Source organism: Hesperophylax consimilis, chromosome 4 (genome assembly GCF_061612785.1).
Source record: "Hesperophylax consimilis isolate HC1 chromosome 4, BYU_Hcon_1.0, whole genome shotgun sequence".
Classification (NCBI taxonomy): Eukaryota; Metazoa; Arthropoda; class Insecta; order Trichoptera; family Limnephilidae; genus Hesperophylax; species Hesperophylax consimilis.
Window position 1 is genome coordinate 33,797,956 of NC_142839.1, and position 17,153 is coordinate 33,815,108.

The window sequence follows — 17,153 nt, forward strand, 5'->3', positions numbered from 1 at the left end:
ATGTTTTTCATTACGTACTTTATGAATATACAATATATTATCGAAGCCCCGTAAAATATTTAGCCTATCAATTTATGGTGATTGGTGGATGTTCTCGGAGTTTGTTTTGAATTTCACGAAAGCTGGCGCCTAGGAAACTTGAAAAAATAAGACTTTAATGTTTCAGACGGACGGGAAATAGATTTATTAGCTTATTCATTTAAGTTCAAAATTGATTTTGATGAACTGGGACGATACTTTAATGCGTAAATTATACAGCGAAACTAGTTTACGTAATTTATCAATAAAGTTTAACCTTTTTGTAGAAACTAAGACGTTTTGGCGTAAAGCTTCCATAATAAGGTACGTTAACGTACCGTATTTGAAGACTTCAATAATTTAATCCATTTGGGCACAAAATAATTAACAAACCTTAAATTTATCCGCTTCTCGCTTCATCCACTTTCATACTGTTTTGTAGGGACCCGTCTAATATATTATTAGCCTTAATTATATCTGGATGAGACGTCTCCATCATCTTTTTCCATCCACTTCTTCAAAACATTCTCACACTACTTTTTCTGTCCATCCGCTGTAAATATTCAAAATATCAAAGCGTCTAATTCTCAACCTTGTTCATTTCGCTTCGGCTATTTTGTTAGAGATGTGGGATTGAAATTAATGAGTTTTCTTTTACGTTCATAAATGTAATATTATAAACATATGAATGTTGATAGAAATGATACCGATCTACTAGTAAAGGTGAAATTTAAGAAGAAGAAGATTACTGAATATGGCTTAAAGTAGAGACGTATACGATTGATAAAGGGAGCGCTCTAATATAAAAAAAATGATCATAATTAACAGGCGGAAAACAAAACGAAACAAACGCTGTAAATTTTATCATTCCTATGGCATGTTTTTTAAAATCATTTTCGAGGCGTAGTCTGCAATTTTTCTATCGAGGGATTTCTGGTATCTTTTTTGTTTATTTAAAATATTCGGGAAGCATTCAGTTTTATGTATATTACATAACATAAACCAGACAAGTTCCATTTTTTATAATTTTTGTTATGGCTACAGATTAGGAAGCAAGTACACATTAAAAGTTTGATATGTACTTGCTAAGTAAAATTTAAAAAAAATAAAAAACAGTTTTTTATTTAAGTACATTTAAAGGTAATTTTGATTTTAAGCGTTTTAACGGTACAGTGAAAAATATCAATATCTTTGTGGTATTTAAGATTTCCAGATACGTCCGAGAAAGACATTAGCAATAGCGAAACAGTGCTGGGCTCACTAGTAACATATACATTTTTTAAGACCTTTAAAAATTTAAAATATTCAGGAGAAGTGTGTTAGATGTTGGAAATTTGGAATGGGGGTCTTAAGTAGAGTAAGAAAGTAATTTAATATGTAGAACAGTGAGGCGAATTGGCGTTTGTTCAGAACGTAGCCACGAAAACCTTGCGTCATTTGGTGATACGCTGTCTCACGTTTTAAGTAAAGTGCTGTGTGAAATTTTTACATTTATTTATAAGTAATTTGCACGCAGAGTGGAGATTGCAAATAATATAATGTAATCAACGTGAAGTAAGACAAACTGGACCAGAAAGACGAGAAGATGTTGAAAACTTTATATTGGTAAATAAAAAATAAAAAAAAATATAATAAAATAAATAAGTTACTAATGAAATATTTAATTTATAACCAAAATTAAGCAAGCCCTTTAAACTTCAAGCAAGCTCAATACAAGCTTTTGTTCAAGGTACAAAACAAAAAGTCTACAAAAAGCATAGGTACATAAAAAATAGCATTTTTTACATTAAAAGCAGTGTTGATAGAAAGGCTCGCGGCATTGAAAATAATAGTTTTCGCTTTCTGATACATTTTTTTCATAGAAAGAAACTATATAAAAAGCACTGTACTTGTAACAAGGCTCGCAATAAAACTTTTAAAAGCTCAAACACAGGGATTATGGTGCCCGCGTATACACGTAAAAATGGCTATTATTTTGCAATTAAATATTTAACGAATACTTTCAATTACTAAATGAAATTAACAAACTTTGTTTACACCAATATTTTTAATGAAAAATATCAACTGTTTTAAAGCCTTAGGTTTTTTCGTCAGAATACAAAGCAGGTTTACTTAAAACAAAGTTGGTTATTTTCATTTCAATTCAAATGAGGCCTCAAATTAATTTTGGAATTATTGAAAGTTATATTATTGTAAACTTCCATTATTCTGCTTTGTGGAAACTTTATTTTTGAATACTTGATGTATTCGCAGTTTTGCATCACAAATAAATGGATCATGAAAAATCTAGAATATAAAAATTTACGTGATTCTGACTCTCTCTCATCGCCCAAAGAGTGTAACTATTTTGCTAAACCTTTAATCTAGCCCTGATTGAATCCTAGAATTCTTCACTGAAATACTTGAGATATTATTTTTCGAAACTGACATTGTTTTAAATCATCCCTGGTTCTAGGAGTACTTGAATGTGTTTCTTTTTTGCAGCATCAACCTCTACGAGCTTATCAAGAAGAACAACTACCAGGGATTCAGCCTCAGTCTCATCAGGAGATTCGCCAGCTCTCTGCTGAAGTGCCTCCGACTGCTGCAAGCTGAGAACATCATTCACTGCGACCTAAAACCGGTAACTTACCTTGCAATTCGTTACGACACCTTCCATTATTCAAGTGATCCTGGCGTATTCGATTCATTTGTGCGTACTTAATGTCTGATACATTGCAAAAATATTATGCGTAATGTGTTATTAATTATTACGTTATTATGTATTGCCATTCTATGCTTCAGTGATTTTTCAAAGCAGATAAATAATAATGTTATACATGGTGACTGTCACTTCATGGTAAATATTGAATGACCTGATAGAATAAGGGAGACAATATTTATGGACAATTCTCAACAAAGTTTATTTAGAGATCAGACACGTAAAAAGTCACGGAATAGTCTGAAATATTGCCAAATCAGTTCAATTTTGAAAATGACAAAGTAAATTTGAGTTCATTAAACCAAATTTCACACAAGACTAGCACAGACAACCTAAATTGGTATGTTTGATAATCACATGGAAAAAGCATGATTATAACTATAAATATTCGATATTGATGGCCCCATCTCCAAATAGTCTCAAACTGCAAGTACTGAGGCTTCAAATAGATAAACATAATATTATACATGATATGTACCTATATTCTTAAATCGATGTACCATTATCTACCAAAGTCCCCTACCGAAATTGAATTTCCGCACCGATGCGGACAATTATTCCATTACTTTTTTTTCCAAAATCAGCAAATTTCGGAAAAAAAGATTTCAACCATTTTCCCTATTTACTATCTCAATCGTTACTGAAAATATACCAAGTAACTACACGAACTTGTTGGCTTAATATATCTCATATTCAGAGATGTGCAAAATGGATACCCAAAACCATTTGAAATGCAAAATGGAAATGGGTCAAAACTTTTCCATTTGAAAATGCAAAATGCAAAATGGTTTTTAGAAAAGCATTTCAAATGCAAAATGCAAAATACCTATTTTCAAAATGCATTGAAAATGCAAAATGGTTTCTCAGGTCAAACAATTAAAATAATTATAGAATTTATAAAAAATTTCGTCATTTAATAATGGACATCAATGTAGAACAAACATATTACATGATGGTAAATCAAAAAACACCACGACTACAGATTATGAAACCACAAAAAAATTGCGCGGGACTAATGTTGCCAACGTAAAAACATAGAAACTGCTATCTAACATTTAATATTACAGCGTCATGGCCCCATGTTCAGTATTTGAATCAGTATTTTTTGTAATGATATCACTCAATTGCCAGGGCTCCTACCAGGGAGCAACTTGACAAATGTTAATTATCTCTCATAGCGAGGATGAGGACCGACTAACATTTGGGGCTTATGAAAAAAAAAGAGTGGAGATAGTAGGAAGAATGTTGCAAAAAAGCATTTAAAATGGAAAATGCATCGAGAAAAGCATTTAAAATGCAAAATGGAAAATACCCATTTTGCATTTTGCATTTCCATTTCAAATGGATTTATTTGAAATAAAGCACATCTCTGCTCATATTACATGTATTTATTTACTTGGAATTGGAATAGAATGTACAAACATTATACTCATATTTCGCATTTAGTACCTATCACCTTGTATTCTTGTATAATCGAGCAACAAATAACCTAGATTTTAAATATGATAGGCAGAAATAATTTCAACGAAGTATGTATAAAACAATGTAATTTTTTAAATCCGAAATAATTGAAAGATCTATTAATATTTAATCTCAGTTGAAATCGATTGCATGACAATACCGAATTCGGATTGATAAAATTCATCGCTTTGTTATGGCGTTTAATACAGCCGTGTCTAAATTACCATAAATTAGTTTCAGTACTGTGTTAATCCAAATAGCAAGAAATGGAACCCGTTGATCTGAATAATTAATTAAAGGAACTCAAAAAAATATATTTAAAAAATATTTTTGTTCTCTATTTATTTAGTATGCTTTTCAATTAATTGTAATGATTTCAATTTATTGTATACAAATACCAACTTATCCGTGAAGCAGAATCTATATAATAAGAAGATCTTTTTTTTTTTTTTATGTGACACCTCACAAGAGTGTCCCTGCCTGTGCAGTGCACAGACAGGGGAACTATGTCACCACCCGGTTGGGCGGCGTTGTGAGGCGGAGTAAGGTAGGGGCTGTAGGAAGGGATTTGTTAATGCGGGCCTTGAAGAGGCTCGGATTATAGGAGGGAGGAAAAACAGATGCCTGTAGCTCGTTCCACATACGAGCCGACTTACACAAAAACGAGTCGTAAAAACGGCCCGTTCTCATGAAGCCAACGTCAACCGTGAACGGGTGTTCAGTTCGTGTCCGTCGAGTTTCGCGCACGTGCACCGGTGCATCAGGAATCAATGCTGCTAGCTCCTTGGAGCAGGCTCCATTGAAATACCTGTAGAACAGACACAGCATGCCTACATTGCGTCTATGCATCAGAGAAGGCAATCGGTCTGTTAACAACGGATTGTCAATCAGACGGATCGCTCTCCTTTCCACAGACTCAAGCAGGTTTATCAAGTGTTTTGGGGCACCAGCCCAAAGGTGGCTCCCAAATTCAATAGTTGGGCGGACTTGAGACTTGTACAGGGTCAGCAGCTGGTCACTGTTGAAGAATCTCCTAGCCCTGTACAAGACGCCCAACTTTTTGGAGGCCTGATTTACTCGGGCTTCTATGGATCCCCGATACTTGAGCTGGTCTGATATAGTAACTCCAAGCATTTCAATGGAGTCTTTATTGGGGAGAGTGCTCCCATCAAATTGCACCAGACAGTCATTGATCTCCCTCTTTGCCGAAATCAGACACGCTTGGGTTTTTGAGACGTTGAAACTGACCAAGTTGGCCTTACCCCAGGCACGAACCATCTCTAGGTGGTGGTCAATTTTTTGCTTCAAAACTTCCCGAGCTGTTCGGACATCATAGGTGGAAGGGGGCCTGTCAAAAAGATAACCCTCGTGAACGGTGCTGTCATCAGCGTAGCAGTGAATTGGTGCACATTCAACGAGATCGTTGATGTGCAATAAAAACAGCGTCGGAGACAGCACAGATCCTTGTGGCACCCCCGCATTGATTTGGCGCGGTGAGGAAGAAGAGCCGTCAACCACGGTTTGAATTGTTCTTCCCCTCAGAAAGTCCGCAATCCAACTATGCAGGGTTGGGTGGATCCCATACGATGGTAATTTCCCGATAAGCGCCCGGTGCCAGACTCTGTCAAAGGCTTTGGAGATATCCAACCCAACGGTTTGGGTTTCACCAAAACGTTCCATGTACCGCCCCCAAATATGCGTTACATATCCGAGTAGATCGCCACACGATCGGTTTTGACAAAATCCATATTGCCGATCGCTTAGGATATTGTTATTCTCGAGATATGTGAGCAATTTGTTGTTAACCACCCTTTCTAATACCTTCGAGAGTATGGAAGTGATGGCTATGGGGCGGTAGTTAGAAGGGTCGGAACGGTCCCCCTTTTTTGGGATTGGGTGGACGATTGCCTTTTTCCAAAGATCTGGCACCTTTCCACCCTTGAGAGAGAGCCTAAATAATTTCGCGAGCACTGGAGTCATTTCTGCAGAACACCTCTTGAGGACCAAGGCAGGTATTCCGTCCGGCCCACTGGCTTTGTCGACTTTCAGCTTTCAGCTCGTTCAAGACTCGGAGAACCTCTCTGTTCCGGATCTTCGGTTCCTCCATTTGAAAACCGCAGTGCGGAATGGAAGGGGGAGTCTCTCCGTTATCTTGAAGAGTTGAGTTTTCCGCGAAAATTTTGCCTAATAATTCAGCTTTCTCGCGGGCCGAGTTAGCCAGCCGACCATCAGGCTTGGTCAGAGGTGGGAAAGTGGTTCTGCAGAAATTTCTTCCGATCGAGCTAGCGAGTGACCAGAAAGCACGGCTACCAGTGGGGCAGTCAGCCAGCTTTTTCGCAATTCTCTGGTCGTGATCGCTCTTAGCTCTATTTAGAACTCTCTTACAATCCCTTGCCCGTTTTCGGTATTCCGAAAGGTTATTCATGGAGCTAATCTTCCGGAGTGCATTAAAAGCCGTATTTTTGAGTCTGACAGCTTCAGCACAGCGATGGTCAAACCACGGTTTTGTGCCCGCTCCAGAGGATTTGACGGAGAAGGGAATGTAGCAATCCATTGCTGATGTGATTACTTCTTCTACCTCGCGTGCACAAATTGATGGGTCCTCGGAGCTAAAGCATACAGTACTCCAAGGAAAGGCGCCGAAGAAAGACCGCATGCCGTCCCATTTTGCTGCCCTGTAGTGCCATACCTTCCTCTTTACATGTTTGTCGGGTTGACGGTTCATGGAGGATGGGACAGAGGTGGTAATCAGGCAGTGGTCAGAGGATCCTAAGGGCGCTGTCACCTCCACTCTGTACCCGAGTGGCTCACTAGTGAGAAACAAATCGAGTAGGTTGGCTCGATGTGATGGGATGTCTGGTATTCTGGTCGGAGATTCTACGAGTTGGCTTAGTCCATGGATAAGGGCAAAGGATTCCGCAGATCTACCGGCAGAGTTTGTTGGGCCCGAGAACTTCAGCCATTGTTCATTATGAACATTGAAGTCCCCCAGGATTACAAACTCGGCCGATGGGTAACGAGGCAAGAGAATACGAGTATGCACAGCTTTTTCGAGAAAAATGAGTACGGATTTTATCAAGATACTGTTAAAAATGTGACTGCATGACATTTGGCAATAAAACTCAAGTGGAATTGTCCAAATAAATATAATGGACGAGATGCGCAAATATATCATTATTTTGATGAACACGTGTTCTGACTTCATCATAACATATTCGTGCTTTACTGATAGTTTGTTATGAAATTTGTCAAATCATTCGATACAGGCCTCTAGTCCCGTTAATAATCTGACCAGATTTTTAATAAATTAACAGGATATAATATAAGTAGGTTTTATCCGTGTGGTTATTCTAGGTCAACGCAACTAGTTTCAGATTTCACTTTATAGTCCTAAAGATTCTGTTGTAAAATTAACATTATTTGTTAGCGCTTAATCAAAATTCTTGTGATCACTAAAAGTTATTTGGTATTTTTACTTATTTATTTATTGACGCCCTATTGGGCTTTTAAGTACTTAACAATTACAAATTTCATTTTTAACAACAGTATAAAACAAAAAATATAAATTGAAATAAAATATAATGATTTCTCATACATTATTTACATTTAAAAAGTGGTGGACTAATTTGGCTTTAAATGTATTGAAGTTTAAATTAAATATGTCAGCGACATCACTTAGTTCATTGCACAACCTATGTATTCTTTCTAACACAGAATTCGTAGCGAAGTTATTGTTGTAGAATAAAATATTCCGTCTAGTATATTTTGGAGGTATATGTAAAGATAGCAAATTTATAGTGTCAGGGCAGTCCAACCTTGAATGAACAAGTTTATTTAATAAAAGGAGATCAAATATTTTTCGCGTTTCAGATAATTTCGAAAAAAAAATACAAAATATTGAATACAGAATTTGCATCAATATTTCGGTAATGAATAAAACGTACATTTGACGATTATTTTTGATGAACATTAACATTAAGTATTATAAAAAATTGCGTTCGGGTGACTGATTCCCAATATTTATCCTTAGCTAAGGATAATATCTACCCCCTCCGCCCATTTTTGCTGTGAACTAGATCGAGTTAACGTAGCGATCGCGATATTTTCCTTAGCTAAGGATAAACAACGGGATTCCATCTTCTGGGCATAGAGCTACAATTGAGGCGCTACTGCGTACTAATTAATTTCTCTTTTTTTAATAACTTGGTGAGTAAAACCTCAAATTGTAATATTTAATTATTGAAGACAATATTAGCGATTCCCAAACGAAAATCTGAAAAACAAAATCGTTTTCGTGTTTCAGTTTTCGTTTAAGAATAGCTAATATTGTCTTCAATAATTAAATTAATATTTCGTCGAAACTTGTTCCACTATTAGAATGAAACTTGTTCCACTATTAGAATGCGATAAGTGGTACGCATAGACGTGAATCGGTAGTTTTAGTTAGAGCGTTCGGATAGTTGGAGGTCAGTTTGAGTTAAAAAAGCGAATCCTATTTTTTGCTTCGTATGTCATCTAAACATAAATGCTTCTGGGCTCATTTTTTCCAAATGGCGCCCATAAATTACTATCAGTACTCATTAAAATAATTAATATTTACTGATCCAAATGCAAATTTAATTGAAATATGTAATTTTATTTCCCAGGAGAACATACTGCTTAAGCAGCGTGGAAGTAGCTCCATAAAGGTGATTGACTTTGGAAGTTCCTGCTACACTCACCAGCGAGTCTACACCTACATCCAGTCCAGGTTCTACCGCTCCCCGGAGGTCATCCTGGGGTTGTCCTACGGCGCACCCATCGACATGTGGAGTCTAGGTAGGTTCCATTTCATTGAATTTTGATCAAATAATATACCGAGCCCATTGACATCTTGAGTTGGTACTATTCACTATTGATTCTACATCATTTTTTGAAAATTATTGCCACATCTCTAAATAGTAAATAACAAAGTCGCTTTCGGTGTCTGTCTGTTTGTGCGTTTAGTTCTGCTAATAAATACGCAACGGATTTTGAGGGTTTTCACTGTCATTGAGAGAATTTGTATATATATAATACTTGCATATTATATTATAGAAAGTAGAGAAGACATGATATTTTGTAATCAAGTCGTAAAACATATTTTTTTATAAGTCCCCAAATATTGCAAGGTATAAATATAATATCAAAATATATTATTGTTAGAAATACGCTCTTTTTGACTTCAATCAAAATAGTAATGCAGGTAGTCGTAAACCCCTTTTGGATGGAAATTTCGTATATTTATGCTAGATATATCAATACACTCATTAATGTGTTACATTTGACCTCGCTAATCTGTGCATCGCATTTATTTATTAGTTTTGCAGATTATTTTACAATAATATTGTGAAAAAGGCAAATGTTTAAATTGGGCAACATTTTTTAAATTTGGGTTCATCCCTACCATAAAGTTTTTTTATAAGCCTACAATTCTTCAATTTATTGTACTCGGGATCTATAATATATTGATATGCTTGGTGTAACTCTAAGTGACCAGATCAGGTCCACCGAGGGCCGGGCGTACTGTACAGCGCCCACAAATGGACACGCATATACACAACTGCTCACCCTGTACAAACCACAAGTGCTCTCCACTGTTGAATTTGGAAGCCACCTCTGTTCTGGAGCCCTAAAAACAAAAAAAACTTTGTGCAGAAGCGGGCGGTCCGTTTGATAAATTTCTTAACAATTTAAAATTGGGAGGCGGGTATTGTTACCTCCGCCCCGGGATCATTTATTTTATAACCACTGCTATAGGTCTCTCCAAGTGCTTCGCTACGTTTGATGACTTAGCAGGGGTCCCCGGGTTCATTGGGTGAGGTGTGTTCAGGTGTTGTCGGCGAATGCACTTGGCCACCAGCTGCGTGGTGAGCCGGATCGGGAGAGGCCTGTTTAGAAAGACTCTTCGATCTCTTCATCTGGTTTCTCTCAACCCATCGTCTTTCACCGCAGCGGGAGGAATGGATTCATACGTCAGCCACTGGATAAACTGAAACACCCCTCATACCTATTTCCTTCCCAGAAATTCCTCTCTGACCTTTCCTTAAAATGACCCTCCACACAGCATCCCAACAGATGACCTGTGAAGAGTTCACGTCAAAAAAGCCGATTACAGCATAATACAAAACATAAAACACTCTTTGCATTAAACATTGATTGGATATTGCGATAACCAAAGATATTAGAAGAACAATATCTTTGGCGATAACAATAACATCAACCGAAAAGCTAGGAATTGAGAGCATTAACTCCGTTGCATTTTCATGAATTTGTTGCCTTGTTGCACATATGAGTAGTCTGAAGATCTATTAACTATTCTCCACCGCAATTTGTTAATTTATCTGCCTCGTTGTTGAGGTTGTCGACTGTGGGCTTGTCAACACCCCAGGGCGGTTGTTTTTAGCTGGTGATCGATGCGATACGACTGGTCGATATACAAACCGAAGGAAAGGTACGGGAATGGAATTGGACGTATGGACATATAGATAAATGCATGATAATTTATGTCGCAGAAGAATAATTCCAGACTAAAATTACAGACCATTGAACTGCATTGGTGATTGTAATAACAGATTATTATCTAGGTAGATGAATATATATTTTTTATTATTGTTCGCGATTGTGGCGATAAGAGTATTAACCGATATTTGAATGGAGGGAAATGTTCGAGCATGAAAATGGGCTTCGAGTTGGATAAATTCTTGGAAATTTATGTTGCACGAAAATAACTCTTGACTAAAATATCAGTACAATGAACTGCATGTTGTCTTTATTGGGGTTGCTAAAGTTGGAACAGAATAGGAAAGATTTATTCCTTGACCTTAAATTAAAAATAATTTTCGAATTTTTCAAACTTTTAAAAATACTGGATATTATAATTATTGTAGAAGTTGTGAAGCTGCTGGTATTTATAAAAAAATATTAACATCGGGATCAGCCTTTCAAAAGAAGATCAGAAAATTACCTGTCGAATGTTTGTAAACTTCAAAAAACTAACTAATGACGACAAGGGTTATTCCCCGAAAGGGTAGGTAGAAAAGACGGACCGCCAAACAAATCACTCCTTGCCTCATTCACGTTCATACATACTCTTCTGTTATTCCAACTGTCGACATGGCCAGATTCAAGTATCCGGTTCACTTGATCGTACCATGTCTTCCTCGGGCGTCCACGACTTCTTCTACATAAGACATAAGACACATACAGTGAAAATTAATGAATCGACTTTTTCGGAGATTATTAAATCAATAAACATTATTTTCTTGAACGGCACTCGAATCCGAGACCATTGGCCCAGTGTCAAAAGCTCCATGCTATGTCAACCGTCATATCATGCGGATACACATAATAAAATTTAATATATTACTTTCAGAAACTCAATTTGTGATCCAATCTCTGATTAGTACAAAACAAAGTAGCTATCCGCGTCTGCTGTTTGGACACTTAGTTCGTCTAAACCAGTGATTCCCAAAGTGGTCTATGTCGACCCCCAGGGGTCTATGACAACCTGCAAGGGGTCTACGTCAGCGAAAAAAAAATTGGGGGTCCATGGAATGAAAATGGGGGTCCACGATAGTGGATCTCAACATAAACTGATAGTACCTATTTACTTACACTTAACCGACACTAAAAGTGAATCAATATTTTATGTTTTGAAGGATTACTTCATTGAAAAAGCAATCCCTTTATCAAATATAATGTCAGTAGCTACAAATGGAGCACCTGCCATGGTTGGACGTTATTGAGGATTTATAAGCTATTTAAAACAAACCTTTTTTGCACTTTTTGAGACTATTTTAGAATTTCTGGATACTAAAGATAAAATTTTAAAAGACAATTTAATGAAGTGGAAAACAGACATCGCCCATTTAACAGATTTGTTTACAAAATTTAATATGATTAATTTGCAGTTACAAGGCGACAGTCTAAATTTGATTAAAACAAAGTCCATCTTATCAGCGTTTCTTGCCAGAGTTAAACTAATGAAGCAAAATATTGGACGGGGCGAATTTTCCCAGTTCCCCAATTTGTCACAGACAAACTACCAGGAAGACGACGTTTCAACCTACGTTCAACATTTAAATGCCCTCTATTCAGATTTTGAAACTAGGTTTGAGGATGTTTTGACTATGGTAATACCACCGTGGATAATTAACCCATATGGTGACATAGAAGAAACGAATGTCATAAAACAAGGGGAACTGACTGAAATAAGTACAAACGAAGAACTTAAGGTTCAGTTTAAGCACGGATATCAGCACTTCTGGCTGCAAAAAAACATACCCGTTACTTATCCCGTATTATGGAATATAGCGAGGAAATTTTTAATTTCCTTTCCATCGTCATACCTAGTGGAAAGGGGGTTCAGCGCTGTTACCAATCTCCTAACGAAAAAAAAAACAGACTGGACATCATTAGCCGAGGAGACTTAAGATTAAACCTTACAAAATTGACGCCAAATGTTGATAATTTATTATTAAAGCATCAGGTTCATCCTTCCCACTAAAAATATTTACTTATTGCTTAGTTTATTTTATGTTACATTTATTTTATATAACAGATACAAAATTTTATTTTGAGTAGTTTTAATTTAAATTCAATTAATAAATGTATAAAACTGAACATGTGTTTTTACTTTAAGTTTTTAACACTAAACTTCACTACAGTTAGAAATTTACAAAAAATCAATATCAGGTAAGTAGGGGGTCTACCAAAAACAGAAAAACATGGCAAGGGGTCTACGACACAAAAAAGTTTGGGAACCTCTGGTCTAAACTGAGCAACGGATTTTAATAGGGTTTTCGCTATCACTTTTCGGATTTCTTCCTAAAAAAATATTAAAAAACACTTTTTCGAAACTCCAATGTTTTAGGGTGGTATTTAGGTAAAAAACGTTGAAGTGAATAAATTATTTTCAATGGAAAAATAATTTTATATTTAATAATTTAAAATAAACATTGGAATTTCGAAAAAAGTTAAATTTCTTTTTTACTTTTACCATCATGTAGAATCACTCCCCAAAGTTAGCTCTACTTTACCCCGGACACTCTGTATTTAATACATGTACAATATAATACAAAATAATACAATAATACAATATAATACAAAATTTTACAGCATTGACATTTTTGGTAATAACCTAAAGAAATATCAATATGAAGTAATGCGTACGATCGATTAGTAATATGAGAGTATGGAATGTATCGGGAGCATCTCCTATCCTCTTCCTATTTTCCTCTTCCTCTTCCCTTCCTTTAACACCAAATTAAATTTAAGATATTAAAACTTCATTTCCAATAAACTTTAGCATAAGAAATTTCTGTGGCTTGACTTCAGTTAACTTGTATATTTAGATCTATCATTGTATATTATATGAAAGTTGTTTGTTTCTTACAAATGAAATAAAAATAAAAAAAACGCCGGGTACACGTCAGCTAGTATTTTATAATCAAATAAAGAGAAACCTTCTTACAATTTATTTTGGCGAAAAAAATATAAATAGCGCGTTATTTCCGGAATTCCACGAAAGAGAAAATCAAATATTAAGCGCTGCGATTTGAATAATTTTATGACACATTGAATCAAAATGGGATAACTGTTCACAAGTTTTGAGAACATTCGTGTCTTGTCGGAGTAAATAATCCATTGTTCTCAAACTTATGCTAAGAAGCAACATGTTTTTACGATTATCTGTCTAACTGAGTGGCTGAAACGTAGTAATGGTTACGTTGAGAAATCGGATAACGTTTCATTCATATTATTTAGATTAGTGCGTCTTCCCACGTAATGTGAAATAATACCAAGAAATAAACCATATCTTATGTAAATTTTCCACCTCTGAGACATAAGAAATTAGTCATAAATACTAGCAAACGAGATCTTTTTACTGCGCATATATTACGTGAATTTGTTATCCACACGCAAATCTTACATGTTAAAAGTGGGACAGATAATTATTATGCGAGAAACTGTACGCAATTCTTTCATATGAACAATGCAACGATGCAATAAATTCATTTTAAGTTTATTCGCAAAGCGAAACCAATGTATTTTATTGATTGGCCGCCGGTAAATTATGAGGGCATCATAAAAATAGTACTGATTAAATTACTTTAGTGAATTACATCAACAATGAAGACTGAACTGCTGTATCTATTTAAGGCGATGCACTACGTCGTGTAATATTTTGAATCGAGCCGCTATCAATTACACACCTTACGTGGATGGCGATAAGGCTTAAATTCCCGCTTAACACCATCCACCTGTTTTGATTTATGCAAGAAAAAAACATGGCCAAAAAGTGCCTTTTATTTTATTTTGTGGATGTTCAGACACAAATATTTAAATGTTTTTTGATCATTTTTTAAATACCTCAATTCGCCACATTATTCAATAAAACCATAACCGAAAATGGATTCGTAAGTAGGAGATTTTGAATTCTAAGCAGTTTTCATAGGCCTTATACATTATTTGTTTCTGGGCTTATAAAAAGACTTATCTAAAAAATACTCGATTATTTCAAAGGCCAAGATGTATTCTACTCGCAGTATTTAATTAAAGCATCTGAAACATTTCTAGGCGACCAAATTTTCAAACCAAAAATACATGATTTTGCAGTACTACGTAGTGCATCGCCTTAATATCTTTTTCAGAGCTCAATATCTCATGATGTATACAAATTTAATATCAGCTAAAACACTTACCCCATAGATATTCCATAGATACAAAAACAAAACAAACTTTCCGAAAAGAGCCTCTTTATGAAACATGCTAATTAAGTAACGTGATATATTCCTGCGCAATGCGTCACATTATTCAAGTTCAATGACCATAAAAACTATTTAACATGTCGCGCAAACGATAAAGTGGGTAACAACATTATTTTATGAATTAATAATTCTTCATTGAACTAGGTCCAGTGGACATACTTTAGCGGCCCGTTCATATAAATATTCTTAAAAAATGAATGGCTATTCCCTTTCATGAGCGGTGCTACATTTTTGATTCGAATGTAACGTGTCTTGTATTTTTCAAGCTTACTGACACCCTTAGGCAAACATTTTTTACGTAAATTCTTTCAGCTTCAAAAATCCCACGAAGGAACATCCGTTAAAAAATCACAGGTCTGCGCTAGTTTGAAAATAAAAGTATAAACAATAATCTACCACAAGATATCATAAGATCACTCCAAATTTAAAACATTAATAGGAACCTACCCATTAATCAAATGTTACACACGGCAATAACAGGTGCAGGTACCTACTTCATCATGCGTCCCTTCTCTTTTGAGGTTATAATGTGCTTCTATCTAAGGTCACTGTGTGTTCTATTTCTTCTACTCGGTGTGACATTAATTAATCTAATTCATTTATTTCATCTGTCATTTTCGTTCGGTACCTATATACACACCTACTGTAACAGTTCGAGAAACAAGAAATAACATTCGATTTATATTTAAAAACGATATCGAGTTCTAAAAATACCATAGATAATTTTACTTCTAATTAATAATTATAATGATAATTTCTTCTATTTGAAAATGATATCGAGTTCCAAAAGAACGATTTTTTTTGTAATGTGAATGGGTACCGTACAATAATCCCAACTGCTCCCTGCTAACCGAAGCCAGTGAGACTATGGCATCCTTAATTGGGGTACGTTGTGAGGCTGAAGGGGAGGGGAAGGAGATGTGATAGACGAAGGTTGGAAAGTTCCTGACTTTTCAGATCTGGTCACGAAACACAGCTAAAGCCATTTGAAGCATCTTTTCATTTCTGAATGGTTGTTTTTCGCCAGGGAGATACTAAGAGTATATACCATTCTGGAACGTGCCGCAAGTCTACAGTAAATATAATTTATTTATTAGTTTACATGAATATGTGAAATATTACAATTTTATTTGACGAAATTTACTTTCGCGCGCCGGAATCATTCCGGATATTTATATTAATAAATCATACATAATTTTACTATTTTTTATTTGAGATTATATGGAGTTATTAAAATACCATTGATAAGTTGGAAGGTTTAATCTTAAGAAAATGATATCGAGTTTTTAAAATACCATAGATAATTACTATTTTCCATTTGAACATAAAATCGAGTTCTAAAAAATTACAGTAGATATTTACTTTAGTGCATTTGAGAATTATATCCAGTTTAAAAATACCATTGATAATAACTGTCTTATATTTGAAAATGAAATCGATGTGTAAAAATACAAAAGATAATTACTATTTTCTATTTAAAAATGTTGTCGAGTTCTAAAATAACCATAGATAATAAAACTATCTTCAATTTCCATTATATTCCCAGGATGCATTCTGGCGGAGCTATACACCGGATACCCGCTGTTCCCGGGAGAGAACGAGGTGGAGCAGTTGGCCTGCATCATGGAGGTTCTGGGATTACCTCCGGATGACGTTATCATATCCGCTTCGAGAAGGAGGCTGTTTTTCGGTGAGTTTACCTGCTGCGAGTTCATATTGTTTAATGTTCACATTGTGCAATGTTCATTTATGCAATCTACAGATTGGTGACGCAGCGGCGCGACGGTGGCGTTCCACATAATACGAGTATATGTAGCAAGTAGGTATTTACCAATTTTGAGAATAATATCCATATTTGTGGGATTATTATAACTGTATAGGGTCAGAATTGGGGTATTTTTGTATTTTGTCTCACGGTACAGTAGGGAAACTAGAAAAACCGCATCAAATTTTGTGTCGGTTTTGTGGAATAACTTTTTCGTGTTTGTTTTCGCTTTGGTTTTTGAATAATTCGAGGCCAAAGCTGGAATTTTTTGTTGGTGAATTCAAAATTTTACGACGGGGATAATACCAGTTATTTACTTTATTTAAAAATGCGTAAAAACGTGTATTTTTACTACTGTACTGTACTGTACACTTCAATAGAAAAAAGTTTATTTTTTTATAAATCTGAAAAAAAAACA

The 17,153-nt window shown here is 35.4% G+C and overlaps 1 protein-coding gene across 1 annotated transcript in view; it reads left to right on the top strand.

Annotated features, from left to right (window-relative positions):
- The window catches only part of Dyrk2 (Dual-specificity tyrosine phosphorylation-regulated kinase 2), a 131,588-nt gene that overhangs the window by 67,649 nt on the left and 46,786 nt on the right, over window positions 1-17,153 (top strand). Inside the window, exons 5-7 of the mRNA XM_089631437.1 lie at window positions 2,503-2,641; window positions 8,827-8,998; window positions 16,517-16,660. Of these exons, the coding sequence (XP_089487563.1) occupies window positions 2,503-2,641; window positions 8,827-8,998; window positions 16,517-16,660 (455 nt within the window). The remainder of the gene's footprint in view (window positions 1-2,502; window positions 2,642-8,826; window positions 8,999-16,516; window positions 16,661-17,153) is intronic.